The sequence below is a fragment of the Geotrypetes seraphini genome, chromosome 6 (genome assembly GCF_902459505.1).
Source record: "Geotrypetes seraphini chromosome 6, aGeoSer1.1, whole genome shotgun sequence".
In the NCBI taxonomy this organism is placed as follows: domain Eukaryota; kingdom Metazoa; phylum Chordata; class Amphibia; order Gymnophiona; family Dermophiidae; genus Geotrypetes; species Geotrypetes seraphini.
The window spans coordinates 42,034,473-42,052,439 of record NC_047089.1 but is presented as its reverse complement, the minus strand read 5'-3'; the positions used below and the strand labels follow the sequence as shown (position 1 = coordinate 42,052,439).

The 17,967-nt window shown below is 43.7% G+C and overlaps 1 protein-coding gene across 1 annotated transcript in view; it reads left to right on the top strand.

The window, feature by feature from the left end:
• CRYL1 (crystallin lambda 1) overlaps positions 1-17,967 on the top strand; it is a 132,240-nt gene that overhangs the window by 13,968 nt on the left and 100,305 nt on the right. The window contains exon 3 of the mRNA XM_033950422.1: positions 5,201-5,327. Coding sequence (XP_033806313.1) covers positions 5,201-5,327 — 127 coding nt within the window. The remainder of the gene's footprint in view (positions 1-5,200; positions 5,328-17,967) is intronic.

Here is a 17,967-nt window from a genome sequence, read left to right as displayed (position 1 = left end):
CCTTTTTTATGGTGTGGCCAGGGGTGGGATGGGATGAGGTCAGAGGTTGCTAGACTACCAGATTATGTGGAGTGGGAGTCAGCTACCCTTGTTGGGGAGGGTCGGCTACCTGTTGGGTTGGGTCATGTTGCAGGGGGGTGTCTGCAGTTGGATCGGTCAAATCAGGGGTGAGTGGGCCATTAAGAACCATGAATTTTTATTTCAAATGTCTCCCTTCCTGTCAATATGTGAGCCAGTCACCATTCAGAAGTGAGCTGTTGTGGCAGTGGACTGCGGATTACTGTTCCATTTTTAAAAGGCAGTAATTTGTATGCTCATTGCTTACTGCATATTGCAGTATAGTTTTCATTTTAATTCCACAGTAGGAGCTGCGAGGCTTTCTGCATTGGTTCCATCCAGTTAACCCTAGTTGGACAGCACTAATACATGCAAATCTGCCATTTAAACCATCCAGCGAAACCAAAGCAACACTCCCCAGAAAGCCCATGTTGCCCCCTCTTTCTAAATAAATACATTTTTGTCAGTCGGAATATGTCCACTCACATAGAGTGAGGAGAAATCTTTGATTATCAGGTTCCTGTAATATTCTGCAAGAGGGTGCTGAAAAGTTCTCAGCCCAACCAACCAGCTTCCTAAATTCCGAGTGTTGTTTGGCCATTATAGCTGAAAAGTGTGTTATTTTATTTCATTAAGGGGGGGTCTTTTACTAAGGCGCGCAAGCTGATTTAGCACGCGCTAAATGCTAACGCGTCCACAGAATATAATGCTAGCGTGCCTTAATAAAATACTCCCTAAGTGTCAACTTGCAGAAACAAATTTATTTGTTTTGACATTGTTTCAGATCATTGATTGAACCATATGCATGTCATTCTCTTCTCAGCTGGCCTGAGAATGCTAGGAATGATCAAGAAGGGGATAACAAACAGATCAGAGAAGGTTATCATGCCGCTGTACCGGGCCATGGTATGCCCTCACCTGGAATACTGCGTCCAGCACTGGTCGCCGTAAATGAAGAAGGACACGGTACTACTCTAAAGGGTCCAGAGAAGAGCGACTAAGATGGTTAAGGGGCTGGAGGAGTTGCCGTACATCGAGAGATTAGAGAAACAGGGCCTCTTCCCCCTTGAAAAGAGGAGACTACGAGGGGACATGATCAGGGCAGGATTAACCAATAGGCTAAGTTGGCTTGTGCCTAGGGCACGAAATGGTCAGGGGGGGTCCGATGAAGGAGGGAATCAACATTGTTTTTTCCAAAGGGCTATGGCCCCCTCCAGCATCGATCAGCAACGTGGCCCCCCCTCCGATCGGCAACGCAGCCCTCCCTCCATCGATGGAAAGTAAGACAAGCAAGCAACGCGGGTAAGAAAGGCAATGGGAACTGTAATTGTGCAAGCGGTACTACTTGCCCAAAGCTTCCCTCTGACGCAGCTTCCTGTTTCCGCCTGGGCGCATGGTGGGATGGGGCGGAGCAGGGGGCCCAGTATACTTGTGTGCCTAGGGGCCCTCGACGAATTAATCCTGCCCTGGACATGATCGAAACATTCAAAATACTGAAGGGAATAGACTTAGTAGAGAAAGACAGACTGTTCACCCTCTCCAAGGTAGGGAGAACGAGAGGGCACTCTCTAAAGTTAAAAGGGGATAGATTCCGTACAAACGTAAGGAAGTTCTTCTTTACCCAGAGAGTGGTAGAAAACGGAACGCTCTTCCAGGGTCTGTAATAGGTGAAAACACCCTCCAGGGTTTCAAGACAAAGTTCATGCTAAACTGGTGAGACTGGACTCATTTGGAGCACTGGTCTTGACCTTAGGGCCACCACGTGAGCGGACTGCTGGGCAAGATGAACCATTGGTCTGACCATTGGTCTTATGAGAACTTTTCAGCACCCTCTCGTAGGCTGGGAAATATGGGTTATATTTTGAGGAGCTCAATGCTTGATTTGTAGAGCATGTTAGAGATACCTGTTAGCATTTTAAAGGTATGCTCTGGAGCATTGCTTTTTGGGAGTATATTAGTGCAGCGATGGTACACTTGGACTTTTTACAAAGAAAAATCCAATGGGTCTGCAGTAAAAGGCGAACACCAAAACCAAAGAAAAGACTGCAGAGTGGAATGTACAAGGTGCAGGAATCTTTATTAAAAATCTATACAAAATTGTAATCCATAAAGATGGCTCTCGTATACATGGATTATGGACCCAACACGGACCGTGTTTCGGAGAAACTCTCCTACCTCAGGGGTCCAGGATATCCGATATATCACATATAGAGAGATAAGCTAGTATAATAAATAGAGGTGCATAGAAGTTTTGTTTCTGATACAGGGATGTTTTGGATGTTGTTTCAAGGTTTGTTTATATTTATTGGGTTAAGGGATACCACCTTAATCTGCCAGTTAGCAAAGGCAGTACAGTATAGCAAATTTAAATGAACCAACACTATGAAAAATAATTTGTAGGTGTTGATTTTATATAAACATATGCTAATATTCTGGCAATTGCTTTTTGTGCATGGAGTTTGTAAGTCGCACGTAAAGCACGCGATTTAAACAAAAGGAGTAGATGTGCCGTGTTCCTTTGTTCGTGGCTTGTGCTATCATACCGTGATCATCTAATGAAATATTAACTTTCACTGAGGCAACCTCTGTTTTTCTCCACTCTGTTCCAAGTTTGTTTTGGATGCATCTTCAGTGATCCTAACATTATAGCTTCAGTAAACATTATCCATGGAAAATTACTTTTGTCATTTCAAGCTAAGAATTATTCCAGTATGACAAGTGGGGAAAGTATGCAGATTAAGGCTGATGGAATTTTTTAGACACTGTGCAAATGCCAGATTGATTCGCACAAAAGGCCTCAGGCAAAGGGACGTCGAGCACTTTTATTGACCCAACACTTCCCATGTTTTGGCCGAAACCTGCATCGGGGTCTAACAACATACAGTACATAAAAAATATACAATTATTAATACAACAATTAACCCTCCTTTTCACAAAACCGCACAAGAGGTTTCTAGCACCGGCCAGTGTGCTTTGCACTGCTCTGACGCTCATAGGAACTCTATGATCATCAGAGCAAAGAAATCAGCATGCCAGCCAATGCTAAAAACGTCTTGCGTGGTTTTGTAAAAGGGGTGTGTATGTGTAAAATATTAATTAAAATATCCAGAAAACATACAAACATTTTTTAAATAAAACATCAAGATGCCACAGATCAAAAATTAAATACCTAGGATGAACCATACCAAGATAAAACTAACATATGTTAAGAAATGAATAGTGGTTGCTATATGTTAATAAGTGAAATACATTCCAAGAAAACATAAAAATACAATGAGGAACGAACCGTTATTGCCAGCTAATAGGTGTATCCCTTTTTTGTTTAACTTAACCCCAGATCAGTCTCATGTAATTGATATGATGGTGATACCTTAAAAAAGCAACAGAAAAACTCCTGATGTGTGAAGACCAATAAAATGAATAATAAAGAATTAAGGCCCCCTAATATCAAGCTGCGTTAGGATTTTTTTTTATCGCAGGTCGCTGCAGTAAAAGCTCCAACACTCATAGAATTCCTATGAGCATCAGAGTTTTTACTGCAGCGACCCATGATAAAAAAAAACCCATAATGAAGCTTGATGCCATGGCCCGGAGCACTGAATGCTCTGACGCTCATAAAATTGCTATGAGTGTCAGAGCATTTAGTGCTCCGGGCCGCAGTAGAAACCTCTACCACAGCTTAGTAAAAGGGGGGGGGGTAAATGAATTTAAATTTGTAATGAATTAATTAGTAGAAGTATCATCAGCTTTGTCTTCATCATAAAAGTTAGTGGGAACTGATTATGCTACTAGAGATTTGTAGTCATTTCAAATTACACAGGAAATGTGATATATTATTCCATTTCCTGTGAGCAATCTGCATGGGGCAGAAGCATGGGAAGATAGCTCCTGCCCCGAAAACCCGCTAAACCACCAGGTAAGGCTTAAGGGGGGGCTTACAGGGCTTAAAATAGCCTGAAAAGTGAAAATGCATTTTTTGATTTAAAACCGCGAATAAGCCAATCCGTAGATACGGAATTCGCAAATACGGAGGGGGAAGTGTACAACAAAAGAGACAACCCTGACAGGAGTCAATGTCTACAAAACGGAGACGCTCTAAAGAGGCTTGTACAATCATAAGGGAGCGCCAATGAGCAAAAGATGGAGAGTCCGGCATCAACCAAGCAGTTAAGATAGTCTTCTTACCCAAAAGAACTGAGCGGGCCACAAAAGCTGTCATACTCTTTGGTTTACGAGATGTAATGTTATAATGTCCAAAGAGAGCTTGCGGAGTTGGGGGTCCAACAACATTTCCATATGGATGATATGAACTGTCCCAAAGCAATCCAAAACAAAAGAACCGTAGGGCAAAACCAAAATTAATGGCCCAAAGATGCATAAGAGTGCAAACCTTTGAGACAGCTGAGAGACTGAACGATCGTCATCTGATAAGCTTGTGTAGGTGAAATATAAAGACGAAGAATAAATTTATGCTGGAGTTCCCAGTGTGTAATGCTGGACCTCAGTTTAAGAGCCATCTTCAAAGCTCTGTGCAGATTATTGGCACTGGAGCTCATCAGACCAAAGTCCAACCAGTATACCAAAATTAACTCCATGCTATTTAAGAATAGCATGCATTAAGAGCAAAGAGAACACATAAAACAAAATAAAATAATTGAAAACAGTATCTGAATTCAATAAAGCTTGGGTCAAATACATAGAATCTCTTAAGAGAGTGATGGGGGGGCATCAATACCTCCTTTTTTTGGATAGGCCATATGATCTCTTATCTGCCTACATTTTCTGTTTCTATGTAAAATAGAAAAGATATGAAACCTGAAACAAAATGGAAACATTTCCAATGTACAGCCATACAAGATCTGTATCAGGCCTGTCCAAGTTTAGTCCTTGACGACTGCACGCTGGCCAGATTTTCAGGATATCCTTAAAGAATATGCATTCACTATATGCAGATCTTCATTACTATATGCAGATTTTCATTACTGATATCCCAAATGGTCCGCTTGCAGCCTTCATGGACTTAACTTGGACTAGCCTGGTCTATATTATAATCACAATAAAAATATATGTTAATGCTTTCTATGTTTCAGGAAGTAGTGTGGAATAAAAATGTAATGGTATTTCTGTTCTCTGTTTCAATTAGTAAACAGATGGAAGAACTGGATAAGTCAGGTATGCTGAGGGGATCTCTGAGTATACAGCTGCAAGTCTCTCTCATCAGTGGCTGTACTGACCTGAAATCGGCAGTAGAGGGTGCCACATACATTCAGGTAAGGTTGTCACGCTGCAGATATCTCAGGCCCATTTGTGATCAAGCTTTCTTCATCACAAATTAGGAGAAAATCTGGGTCACTTGAGGAAGCATTGAGTTAAGCTTCATCTGCAGTACTGAAACTGTGAACAAATGTGGATGTTTTTGCAGTTACATATTTACTGGACTTTTCCACTGAATAAGTTATTTTGTTTATTCTGTTGTGAAGAGAGTCATCCAAGGTGGCGTACTGGATATTCACAGCTTATATTGTAATGATCAAATGTCAGGGTAATACACAATTAGAACAGTGAATAGGCAAATTAATTCCCCTCCCCCCTTTTTCCAAAGTCATAATAGCTGCTGTAAATACCCCGAAGCCCATGGAGATTTAAAGGGCTTTGGGGCTTTTGCCACATGGCTTTGTAAAAGGATGGGAGGGGGCGTAAATTACAGTAATAGGAATACACTTCTCCTTCCGTATCTACAGATTCGCTTATTCACGATTTTTCGGCTGCTGACTCTGCCCCCCCCCCCAATTATGCCATGATTAAAGTTCCTACCCAGAAACTGCACATCATCTCCTCTGCCAACGCAGCGCATCATCTCCTCTGCCAGCCGCTCTTGCCTCTCACAGCACAGAACTGAAGAAGAGAGCGCAGGAAACGCAAGTGCCGAGCACTTTGAAAACAGACGCGTCCTTCACGCAGGCCTCCGCCCCCTCTCGTTGCGACACAGCAAAGCAGAGCTTGCATGAAGCCCAGCCAGTCCAACCAGCGAGATAGAGAGAGAGAGAGAGAGCTGCTCACATACTCGGTATCCAGCACACTCCCATGTACTTTCAGCTCTAGTTATTCGCGGTTTCAGTTGTAAAAACGCTGGCTGTTACAAAAAAACAGCGAATAACATATAAAAAGTTATTCACGGTTTTTTCATATTCGCGGCCATGGTCCACCCACATGCCCCGCGAATACGGAGGGAGAAGTGTAATATGATACCATGTTAGTACTATACACATTCACATTAAAATGGCATAGTGGAAAATTTATATAAGAGAAATGCACTGCTCACAATTTCCGCACAGTACAAATGAAACATCTTAATAGGCAGCAAAGGGGTTACAGATGGACAAAAGTGTTGGGATAAATAAGTGGGTGGTTAGATAAATAAAAGTGGGAAAAAGTTGTTTCCTCTGTAATGTGTGTGTGGGAGTGTTCCCCCTTCCCCCACAGCCCCCAACAGCAGCGCCAACACTACTAAGTTAAGTGGGGGGGGTTCCCCCCCATACACCCCTCAGAGCGCTTTCAAATTGAGTTTAAATCCGGCACGCTGATGTCCTGCATGTGATTGTCGGCCCGGCTTTGTCTGCGCATGATTGTCTCGCACGGTTTTGGCACGTCACCGTGTTAAGGTAGTTCTAATATGGTGTGAGTGTGGTTAACTGGTCAATCACCACAGCCATTAAGAGCGTGGGAGAAGGGATGTATTTCTCAAAATGTCCAAACTCAAACTTAAACGTCCTATCAGAAATGCCAGTCAATATATCTAAAGTAACATAAATGGGGGGAGCACAATAATAGATGTTCATTTGGGCCTGGGTTTAGAAAAGAAAAATTAAACTTGACTGGAAAGTGGCATCCAAAAAGTAGTGTCAAACCTAGCTGATAAGTTTTGTCTTTGAGATCATTGTATGTGGAAAGGACAATACAGCAATAAATAATTTGTCAAAGAGAAACTTCTGATTAAAGAACATGCTGTTGTCAGAACCAATATTTTAAATTTAAGCCTGTAAAAAAAAAAAGACAACCTATCATGATGTTTTGGTTCATAGACAGTAACACGGAAGACAATGGCGCGCGCCGACAACTGAACGCAAGACGGAGGTGCGCGCTGAAGAAAAAGACTGTTTTTAGGGGCTGCGACGGGGGGTTTTGTTGGGGAGCCCCCCCACTTTACTTAATATATATCGCGGCGGCGTTGTGGGGGGTTTGTCTCTCTCTCCTTGGATGCTGTCTGTCTGTCATTCTTTCTGTCTGTCTCTCCCTGGCCCCCTGTCTGTCTATCTTTATTTCTAACTCTATCCTCTTCCCTCAATCCTGCATGTGCCCTTTTTCTTTCTCTTCCCCACTTCCTTCCAACGTCTGCTCCCGCTGTCCCTCAAACTTCCATTCAGTGTCCCTCTCTCTACCCCTTCTATCTACTGTTCACCCTCTGTCTTGCCCCTTCCATTCACTGCCCTCTCTTCTCTTTCCATCCAGTGTCCGCCCTCTCTCTCTCTCCATATGGCATCTCCTCCTTCCTTTCCCCCTTCCTTTTCCCTTGGTCTTGCATACATTCCTCCTTCCCTCCATGCCCTGCCATCTCTTCTTCCTTCCAAGCCATTCTCTCCCCCTCTGCTCCCTTTCCTCCTTGAACTTCATCGGGCAGCAGCAGCAGCATTCACAATTCATTGCTGTTGCTGGCTTCAGGTCTTCCTCTGTCGGGTCGTCTTCCTGAAACAGAAAGTAGGCAGAACCCGCCAGAGAGGAAGGCCTGAAGCCGGCAACAGCAGCGAATTGTAAACGCTGCTGCTGCCCGAAGAAGCCAGGCCTTGAAAAACCCGAGCCAGACCGCTTCTCTTCCCTCCCAGTCCAACCCCCGCTGACTCGGCTCCCTTACCCTGCGTCGCGGAAGCGTGAAGACTGAATGCCTGCAATCGGGGTGGCGAGGACGCGGCTCAGGAGACTGTGAGGTGTTGGCGTGTGGCGGCGCTCCATGAAGCCCTCCTCCCGGCAGTCACCGCCAGCACCAATCGGGACCAAGCTTGCCTGTGCTTCCTCCAGCGGTTGGTGAGTGAGGGCGGGAGGAGGGGAGTGGCTACAGTGATCCCTGCCTCCGCATTCTAAAATGGAACGCGGCCACGGATCAGAAATCACAGCGGCAGCGATCACGAAATTTCAAGAGCGCATGCGCGCTCTAGGGTTTTATTATATAGGATGATTGGTTTATTGACTGGGTGGGGAACAGGAGTTAAGGGATCATATATACCTATGGTATTTTTGCATTTATTTATCAATAGTCTTAATGGAGTAAGCTGATAAAGCTATTGTGCTTATGTTAAGAACTGCAATTCACTGTATATCAATTCCAGAAATATATAATGTCGTTTTCCCCCCTCATTGGTAGTTGACAGCTGAGAAGGAGAGTGTGAGCAAGTGAACTTGCTGCTGTGCCTTATAACTTTGCTTTCAGTAGGGTTAGTCCTTTAGGAATCATGTGCGCTTAGCAAGGGTGTGCTGTTTGTTAATAGCATAGTGCTACCGCGGCTGGAGAGCACAAGACTTAAACTATAATTCACCTACAGGTGAGGCTTCCTATATACACCGAAGGGTTGTGTTGCCCAGATTACATGTTGGAAAATTACATAGCTGTTTCTCAGTAATTGTTGAAAAAACAAAACAAACCTTTAATAATCAAGATTGCAATTACAAAATGTCTGTGTTAGTTATTATTTTTTTAAAAAAATATGAATTGATAATCCAAACTCTACCAACTCTAATATTACATACCGTATATTTGCAGGTGGTTGCTATTGCAGTAAAATGATGTTATTGCACTTTTCAGTTTTTGGTTATTCTTTATGTATGCACCTGGCCCTATTTGCATGGTCGCACAATCAAGATTCCTTCTAGTAGCCCTCTCTTAGTTCTTGAACTTTCAAGAGCTGCAAGTACACTAGATCTTACGTGAGATAGAAATTTTGTAGCTGATTTCAGGAGTTGAAATCCTACCTCATCTCGGTCTGCCACCTCTGTTCCTGATGTTAAAGCTAACATGTATGAATTCTGTGAGCGTCGGAGCATTTAACGCTCCAGGCCGAAGTAGAAATCTCTACTGCGGCTTAATAAAAAGAGAGGATAAATTAGAGTTTATTTTTAAAATTATCCCAAACTACCTTCTATTTGGTGCAGAAAATTTGCCATTAAAATATACCATGTTTCCCCCAAAATAAGACAATGTCTTATATTAATTTTAGGCCCAAAAAACATACTTGGTCTTATTTTCAGGTATGTACATGATCATCTCTCCCTTCCTCTCCTTCCCCCTAATTCTCCCTCTTTCCTTTCTCTCCCCCACAGGTGCAGCATCTTTCCTCCCCTCCCTCATGCAGCAGGACCCTTGCCCAGCTTCCCTTCCCTCCCTCCCATCCCATCCCTTGTGCAGCAAGACCCTTGCCCAGCTTCCCTTCCCTGCTTACCATCCCTTGTGCAGCAGAACCCTTGAGCGAGCGAGCCTCCACACCCGCCATGCAGCCGAACCCCCATCCTTCCTTCCCTCTCATCTGAACCCCGCCAACCGCGAGCGAGCCCTGCATATCTCCCTAAGCAGCATCAGGCCGGCAACACGCTAAACAGGTTGCTTTGGCCTTGTCCGCCCGTGAATTCCTCAGCAGCATGTTCCCTCTGCTGCAATCCTGCGGGACCGTGGCAGAGGGAACGTGCTGTGGAGGCCGATGGCAGACTGCAAGGAATGCTACAGCACCGGCGATCCTCTGCAGGCTGCAATAATTAGCTGAAACTAAGACCGGTAGGCCAGGGGGGAAGCTGGAGAATGCTGCAAAGAGGGGGGGGGATATGCAGGCCTTCAGGGGATGGGGGAAGATTTATAAAGAGTTTTACCTTATGCTAAATTGTCATTTCTTTAATAAAACATTAACTACTTTTTTTTGCGGCCCTCCAAGGACTTACAAATCCAAAATGTAGCCCTGCAAAGGGTTTAAGTTTGAGACCACTGGTATAAACTATTGGCACTACCTCTAGGGGTCAGGTTGCCATATTGGTACTTATACTTGCTCAGAGGCACAGGTCAAGTAATTGCTTGTTTGGACCTGGACTTTGGAAAAGTGATTGATGGGCCACCTATGCTTGCCCAAACTTGAATTTTCTAGCTAGGCTATTTAAACTACTTCCTTTGTACATCCCTTGTAAAATCCAGCATTTATGAAAGTTAATGCTATCATATACAAGTAAGTACCAGCACATACAGTACACATTCCAACCCTTGAAAGGTGCTGGTTTAAAAAAAAAATAATATAGATGTTTCTGCTGTACATGTAAACTACATATGTAATTCTCATGTTCTTTTAGGTATTTTATAAAAGCTCCAGTTAGCCCTTTTGTAAAATATTTTAGAAATTGTGCATATCCTGACTTGGTTGTCCCTCTTTCTACCTAGCCACCCTATGCAAAATCAGCCTTTTTGTGAAAGTCTTCAAAGATTTATAAAGTATGAGGGGCCGCTGAAATGTTTTCAGCCCATCCAACAAAGTTGGGACAGTCTCCATCGAGGGCTATACACTTACGGCCTCTTTTACAAAGCCGCGCTAGTGGCTACGCTGCGCTAACGGCCCTGAAGCCCATAGAGATTTAAAGGGCTACGGGGCTGTTGCCACGCTGCTTAGTAAAAGAGGCCATTAGTACAGTGTTTTTACATTTTTTTTCGTTCCGTCGGAAAAATACAGAATGATAAAAGTGGAAAATCACTGGACTAAGTGTATGAAGACTGCCCCAACATTGTTGGATGGGCTGAGAACTTTTCAGTGGCCCCTCGTACATGATCCCAAGAAGACACTGAGATGCATATGTGTATGAGTATTCCTAAATGAATGATCAGGGAAAATCTTTGATATAATTTAACTTCTCTCCCAAAAATTAATTTGCAATTCCCTCCTGTTATTTTTTAAGCACATGTTATAAATTTATGGAGAAATCTGCACCATATCTGCAAATGCTATTTTCTTTCACTGCAATAATAATTAATTCAACACACCAAACAAGCTGATTTGCATTTAGGATATGTACCATTTCTTGACAACAGAGGTCACTAATAGCATATCTTATTTCAGGGAACAGACCATGGATTATCAAATTTTGCGTCTCAGCTGCAGAGGAAAAACCTGGTGTTTTGTTCATTTTTCATGCTAATTGCATTTTTTTTGGGGGGGGGGTTTGCTTAAGAAAAGGTATGAGATTCTTGTATACCTGTCTCAGTTGTCATATTCAGACTCGTCCACTTTGGAGAAAAATTTGCAGCAGTGTTTCCCAACCCTCTCTTGGAAGCACTACCACCAGATGAGATTTTAGATAATGCAAAATGAATATGCATTAGATGGATTTGCATTTGTTAGAATCCACCGTGGCTATCCTGAAAAAAACCAGCAAACTGAAAACAGTGCTCTGCAGGGTCAGATTTACTCGCTAAACTCCCCCAGGTGGCAGATTGGGGCAAAAAGGAAGATGTGTCAGTTCCTCTCTGAAGATATGTCATCCTATCCACAATTTTTCTGCCATTGCATCTACTCTTTGAAAGGGGCAGATTCAATTTCACAGCCAAGTGTTGCTGACTTGCAACTCCCTGTAACTTTAAGAGGACAGATCCAATAGTTCATTCTGGCACAGAAAGTGCCCTTTTCAGCCCGGTGCCCCTAACTAGCTGTCCAGATTTCTCATTCCTACACAGTTTGTGACAGTCTTTTCCCTTTGTCTCTCTCTCCTTTACTTGTTGCATTTCTGATATTCTCTGGTTCTTTTTCTTACTGGCTGTCTCTCCTTTTCTCATCAAATCCTCTTTCCCTTTGTGCTTTGTTATCCTTTTATACTTTTACCCTTTAGGGCAGGGCTGCCCAAGTCCGGTCCTCGAGATCTACTGGCAAGCCAGATTTTCAGGGTATCCACAATGAACATGCATGAGAGAGATTTGCATACCAAGAAGGCAGTGCATATTGATTGTGGATATCCTGAAAACCTGGCCTGCCAGTAGATCTCGAGGACCGGACTTGGGCAACACTGCTTTAGGATATATTTAACTAAAACTGAAATATAGGGGGGAAATAGGGCTGGATTTTGGGCTCTGTGATTTGTGCAGCTGCAAAAGGGAAGTGATTTATCATCATGTCAGCATCCCTTCCTCCTAAACCATTTCACATCATGTAGGTAAGAGAGGGGTAGAGAAGAGAGGTTGTTGTGCTGGAGACTACACAAGTACTAAAGAAGACAGCACTGTCAAAGGCAAGAGGATGTTTTGAATTTCAGATGGGAAGCAGGATTAACCTTGAGTAGTGGTTCTCAAACAGTGTGTTACAAACACCTGGGAGGTGTGTTTTAGGGCTTGCACACAGAGCAGCGTTTATTTTTGTAAAAGTTACAGCATAGTTGCTTTCATCCCTTCCCTAGTTCCTCTCCCTGCCACTTGTCCCTCATCCTCTCATGATTCCCCCCCCCACCCCACTACTCCCCTGGTCTGTGAAACCTCTTTTGTGCTGGCAAAGTCAGCTATAACATGCTGCCAGGGCCAAACTGAGGCCTTTCCTCTGCTGCTGTCCACCCTCACATAAACAGGAAATTATGTCAGAGCAGTGTGCTACAGCAGAGGAAAGGCTTTGAGCCAAACCAGGCAGCATGTTATGGCTGCTGCTGCTGGCACAGACAAAGTTTGATGAATGGGGAGGATAAGGGACAGGTGCTGAACGAAGAAGATAGAGAAGTTCTGAACTCGCAGGGGGTAAGGGGCTGAGGATAGAAGTGGAAGAGGTTTGAGGGAGCTGAGGGAAGGTGTTGGACGTAGGGAGGGGGCGGAGGAAAGAAGAGGAAGAGTTTTTTTAATACTGTTTTTTGTTTTCTTCTGTTTACTGCTTATTTTTAAACCTCAATAAAATGCTGGACTTGGGGGTGGGGTGAGGGAATAGTGCTGGATTCACAGGGGATCTGAGGAGGAAGAGGGAAAGATGTTAGACTCAGGGGGGGCTGAGATAGGAAGGAGAGGTGCTAGACTTGTGGGCTTAAGGAAGAAAGAAGGAGAGGTGCTGGACTCAAGTGGGGTTTAAGGAGGAATAAAGAGTTGCTGAATTTGAGGGGGATCTGAGACAGAAAGAAGGAGAGGTGCTAGATTAATGGGGGGCTGAGGGAGAAAGAGAAGGTGCTGGATTTGAGGATGGAAGAAGGAGAGGTTCTAGACTCAGAAGGGGGTTGAGAGAGGAAGAAAGAAGTGCTGGACTCATCGGAGAGTTCAAAGGAGGAAGGAGAAGAGGTGCTGGACTCATGGGGGATCTGAGGGAGGAAAACAGTTGTTGCATCTGCAAAGGAGGGGTGCTATAGCATGGTGTGGTGAGGGAGGGAGACAGGAGATTTGCTGGATCTCTGGGGGTGGAGGGGGTTGGGAGAGATGCCAGACTATGGGAAGGGGATGAGGAGAGGAGGCGATGATATACTATGGAGGAAGGGAGGGAGGGAGGGAAGGGAAGAGGGAGAGAGATCTTGGACTGTGGAGATGGAGGGAAGAGAGGTGCTGGTCCCACATGACATGTGGGTACACAAATCCTATGCCTTGCTCCTTCCCAAATTGCATTAAATCACACAGCTGGCTTTATCTTCTGGTGTACTGTTTACCATTTACACAACCCAGGAAGGAACATAGCATTCAGATTTGTGTAGCTGTGTTGTCTGCTGCCAGGCTGAGTTTCTGTGACTACTTTCTCCCCTGAGATGTTGCTGCTCTTATTTGGGGGAGGGGGAAGGGAGAGAGGATTAGGAATTGCTGGATCATAAAGGGGGAGGGATAGGGGCTAGGTAATTGCTAGACCATAAGGGAGAAGGTGGCATAGAAGGGACAGGGAGTTGCTGGACCATAGGGGTGAAGGGAAACGGAAAGGGGGCAGGAAGTTGCTGGACTATAGGAGTGGAGGAGAAGGGTGAGGGGACAAGGAGCTTCTGGACCATAGAAGTAGAAAGGGAGGGCAAGAGGACAAAGAATTGCTGGACCATAGGGGAGAAGGGGTAAGAGAGGGGATAGGGAGATGCTGGGACATAGGAGTAGAGGAGAGAGAAGGCCTTAGAGAGAAAATCTAGGCTACAAGGGTGTGAGAAGGGGGAGGGAGGGGAGATGCTTGGCATGTTGGAACCATATGGAATAGGCCTTGAGGGTTCTCAAGGAGTTGAGTGAGAGAGGATGGTGAGTTCAGAAAGTAGGAGAGGAGTAATGAAGAGTGAGTGAAAGAGAAGGGAATAGGAGGCTAGAGAAGTAGAGCTAGAGGGTGAGAGGAGGAGATAAAAAGTTGATAAGTGAGTAAGATATAGGAGGAGGACTGAAGAGTGAGAAATTTGTGCAGACAGAAGAAGTATGTCAGAGGTGGATGAAATAAAGAAAGGTAAAAAGAAAGGAGAAGTGGAGGAAGAACAAACAGACAGTACCCACATGAAAGAGAGCAAAAGACAACAGGAAAGCTGAAAAGAAAAACTGGGATGAAAATAAAATAGTAAACACTAAAAAGGTATAGAAGATGAAAAAGTGAGGCTATAATGGAAACAACCACAATGCAGCAATCCTCACTCACAGGATCAAAATATAGGATGGCAACAAGGTTTCCAAAGTCATTAACCTCAATACAAAAATCCAGTGCAGATGTTTTGGCTTGGCTCAAATCATTGCCTCCTTTGTCAAATGCAGCTTAATTATTTACTTCTGTATTATTTCTTCAGAAATAAAAACTAATAGACAGCATAGTTTCTTTTTTACTTATGGATTTTTAATGCAGTGTCTTTAGCATGCCCCGACTGGACCTGTTTCGCCCACAAGGGCTTTCTCAAGGGTTCATAGAGGAGCTTTTTACTAGCGTCCTTCCTCTTTTGGGGTTAGAGAAAAAAACTTTTGTGCCGGCAAAGTCAGCTATAACATGCTGCCAGGGCCAAACTGAGGCTTTTCCTCTGCTGCTGTCCATCCTCGCATAAACAGGAAATTATGTCAGAGCGGTATGCCACAGCAGAGGAAAGGCTTTGGGCCAGACCAGGCAGCGTGTTATGGCTGCTGCTGCTGCTGGCACAGACAAAGTTTGATGAATGGGGGAGGATGAGGGATAGGTGCTGAACTCAGGGAGGTAGGGGGCTGAAGGAAGAAGATAGAGAAGTTCTGAACTTACAGGGGGTAAGGGGCTGAGGATAGAAGAGGAAGAGGTTTGAGGGAGCTGAGAGAAGGTGCTGGACTCAGGGAAGGGGTGGAGGAAAGAAGAGGAGGAGTTTTTTTAATACTGGTTTTTGTTCTGTTTACTGCATATTTGTAAACCTCAATAAAATGCTGGACTTGGGGGGGTGAGGGAATAAGAGGGAGAAGTGCTGGACATCCCAGGGTTGGGGAGTTTCTGACAGAAGGAATAATACTATGGGTATAGATATCTGACAGTGAGTGGGAGTTAAGAGTTGAAAGCAGCTTCAAAAAAGTGGGCTTTCAGCTTGGATTTAAGTACTGCTAGATACGGAGCATTGACAGGGTTTAGTGCATGATAAATGCATTGCCCTAGGTATAAAAATTTCAATGTAGTTTGCCCGCTTGCTTTTTGGGGGGAGCAAAGGGCTAGGAAGCCTGCATCATATGGGTGGAGGCACCAGCCCCCATTCCTATCTCAAACTATGCCTGTTTATAAAAATGTTATTTCATATTTATGAAGCTTAAAACAGGAATGTGTGATACACATGCAGTAAATATTATTAAACCTTGCATTCAAATACACTTCTCCCTCCGTATCTGCAGTTTCCGTATCTGCGGATTCGCTTATTTGCGATTTTTCGGCTGCTGACTCCACCCCCTAATTTTCATCACTGAACCCGGCATTTCACATTGGAAATTGCTGCTCCCGGCGGTTCATGGAGGAAATCGCTGCTCCCGGTGTTTCCTGAAAGAAATCGCTGCTCCCGGCGTTGTACAGAGCAAATCGCAGGTCGAGTTGTTCACGGTTTATTATCTTTTTCAGGTCTATTTTACCGAAAAACTGCGAATAACATGCAAAAAGTTATTCGCGGTTTTTCGGTATTCACGGCTATGTTCTGCCCGCATTCCCCTGCGAATACGGAGGGAGAAGTGTAGAGCATTTATGCAAATAAGAATTTTTCAAAGAATTTTCTGTGGCATGTCCAGTACTGCAGGAATACGTTGACCAATGAAAAACGGCATAGTTTTTGGAATATGATGATGATGATACTGGACAAGCTGACACTTTTTAAAATTCTTTTAGGGGCCCTTTTACTAAAGCTTAGCACACGCTAACAGACATTAGTTTGTGCTAAATACAGTGCTTCCTATTATATACCTATGGGAGGTATAGACACTTAGCAGAACCTATTGTCTATTAGTGCGTGCTAAGCTTCACTAAAAGGGCTTGTAATTGAATTGTAATTATTTATTTATTTTTTTTAGAAGTTCCTTCGAAATTTTTTATTATGAGTCAGACTCCGCAATTAAACATTTCATCTCAGATTTTGAATTTGGAATTACCCTGGATTCATTTTTTATTTTTTTTTTTTGAAATATATTTTATTGAGCAAATCAAGAAAAAACACAGAACACAACAAAAGGCAGCCGTGCCAAAAGAGCAATAATACACCACGGCAAACCCTAAGTACAAGGCATCAACTAAGAATACAACAGTCACACAGTGCCATAAAGAATCAAGTGCTCAGAAAAGATTTTACAAATATCACCCCAAAGATACCCAACCTACCCACCCAGCCCCCCCTCCCATGTGGATGGCACAACAAGAAGAAAGATGTCAGAAAAAACACAGGTATGTATAAGTGAGTGAGGAAACAAGCAACAAGCGCCAGAGAGCAGAATAGAATAGAAAGAAAGAGGTGCAGTCCCCCATATCCTATGAGTTAAGCAGTAAACTCCTAGAACGGTGAGGCAAAGCCGTCCAATAAGCCTCCCAAATCTCCTGGAAATGATCCCAACTACAGGGAACCGTACCGGACACAGCCCGGCGCTCCAGCAAGGCCAATTCAAAGAGTGAACGTTGCCATTGTACCACCGTTGGGATAGCCTGCTCCCTCCAGCACACTAAAATCGCCCGTTTGGCCAGTAAGAAAGCTTTCTGGACAAACAAACGGTGCCCTCCAGGCAGAGATCCCATCCAGTACATAAAAAAGAGCAATCAAAGGAGAACAAGCTGGCAAATTCGGCAGGAACGAACGAAGATAAGACCAAACCCGAGACCAAAACCGCTGTATACAGGAGCAGGTCCAAAACATATGCCCCAACGTGGATCCAGGAGAGGCACACTTAGGGCAATGTAATGATTTTTAAAGTGATTCTTTTTCCTAGCAGCTCTTATTGGACCACGTTCAAAATTCTGCATGCTGGCAAAGTCTTTTTTCCCACAGATTTTGCATACCTCACCTTTAAATATTGCCCAGGGGGAAAGTACCACAGAGATTTTTTTCTGCTTTTTGTATAGGTAAATTTTCCAAATACAGTAAGCCAACCGTGCCTGCTTTTGAAAATGCAAAATTATTATTTGTTCTTGTGCCATCCCTTTCCTCCACCTGCCTAATCCCAGCTTGGGTATGTCTCTATAAATTTATCACGTGTACTTTCCTCCTGTCTTTATCTACCGTATGAACATTTATACAATTAAAACCTGTTGTGAGCAGATTGCATTACAACATACAAAACAAAACATCAGTGCATGTATTTGAACCTGCATGTAGGTCCTTTTGACTGTGTAACTATTCATTTATATTAGTTAATAGCTTTTAAAATTTTCTTCTTAATATGTTAAACTCTGCCATTAGCTGAGCATCAAGTGCTTACATTAACCACCTCTTTTACTAAGGTGCTCTAACTAGTTAGCACGTGCT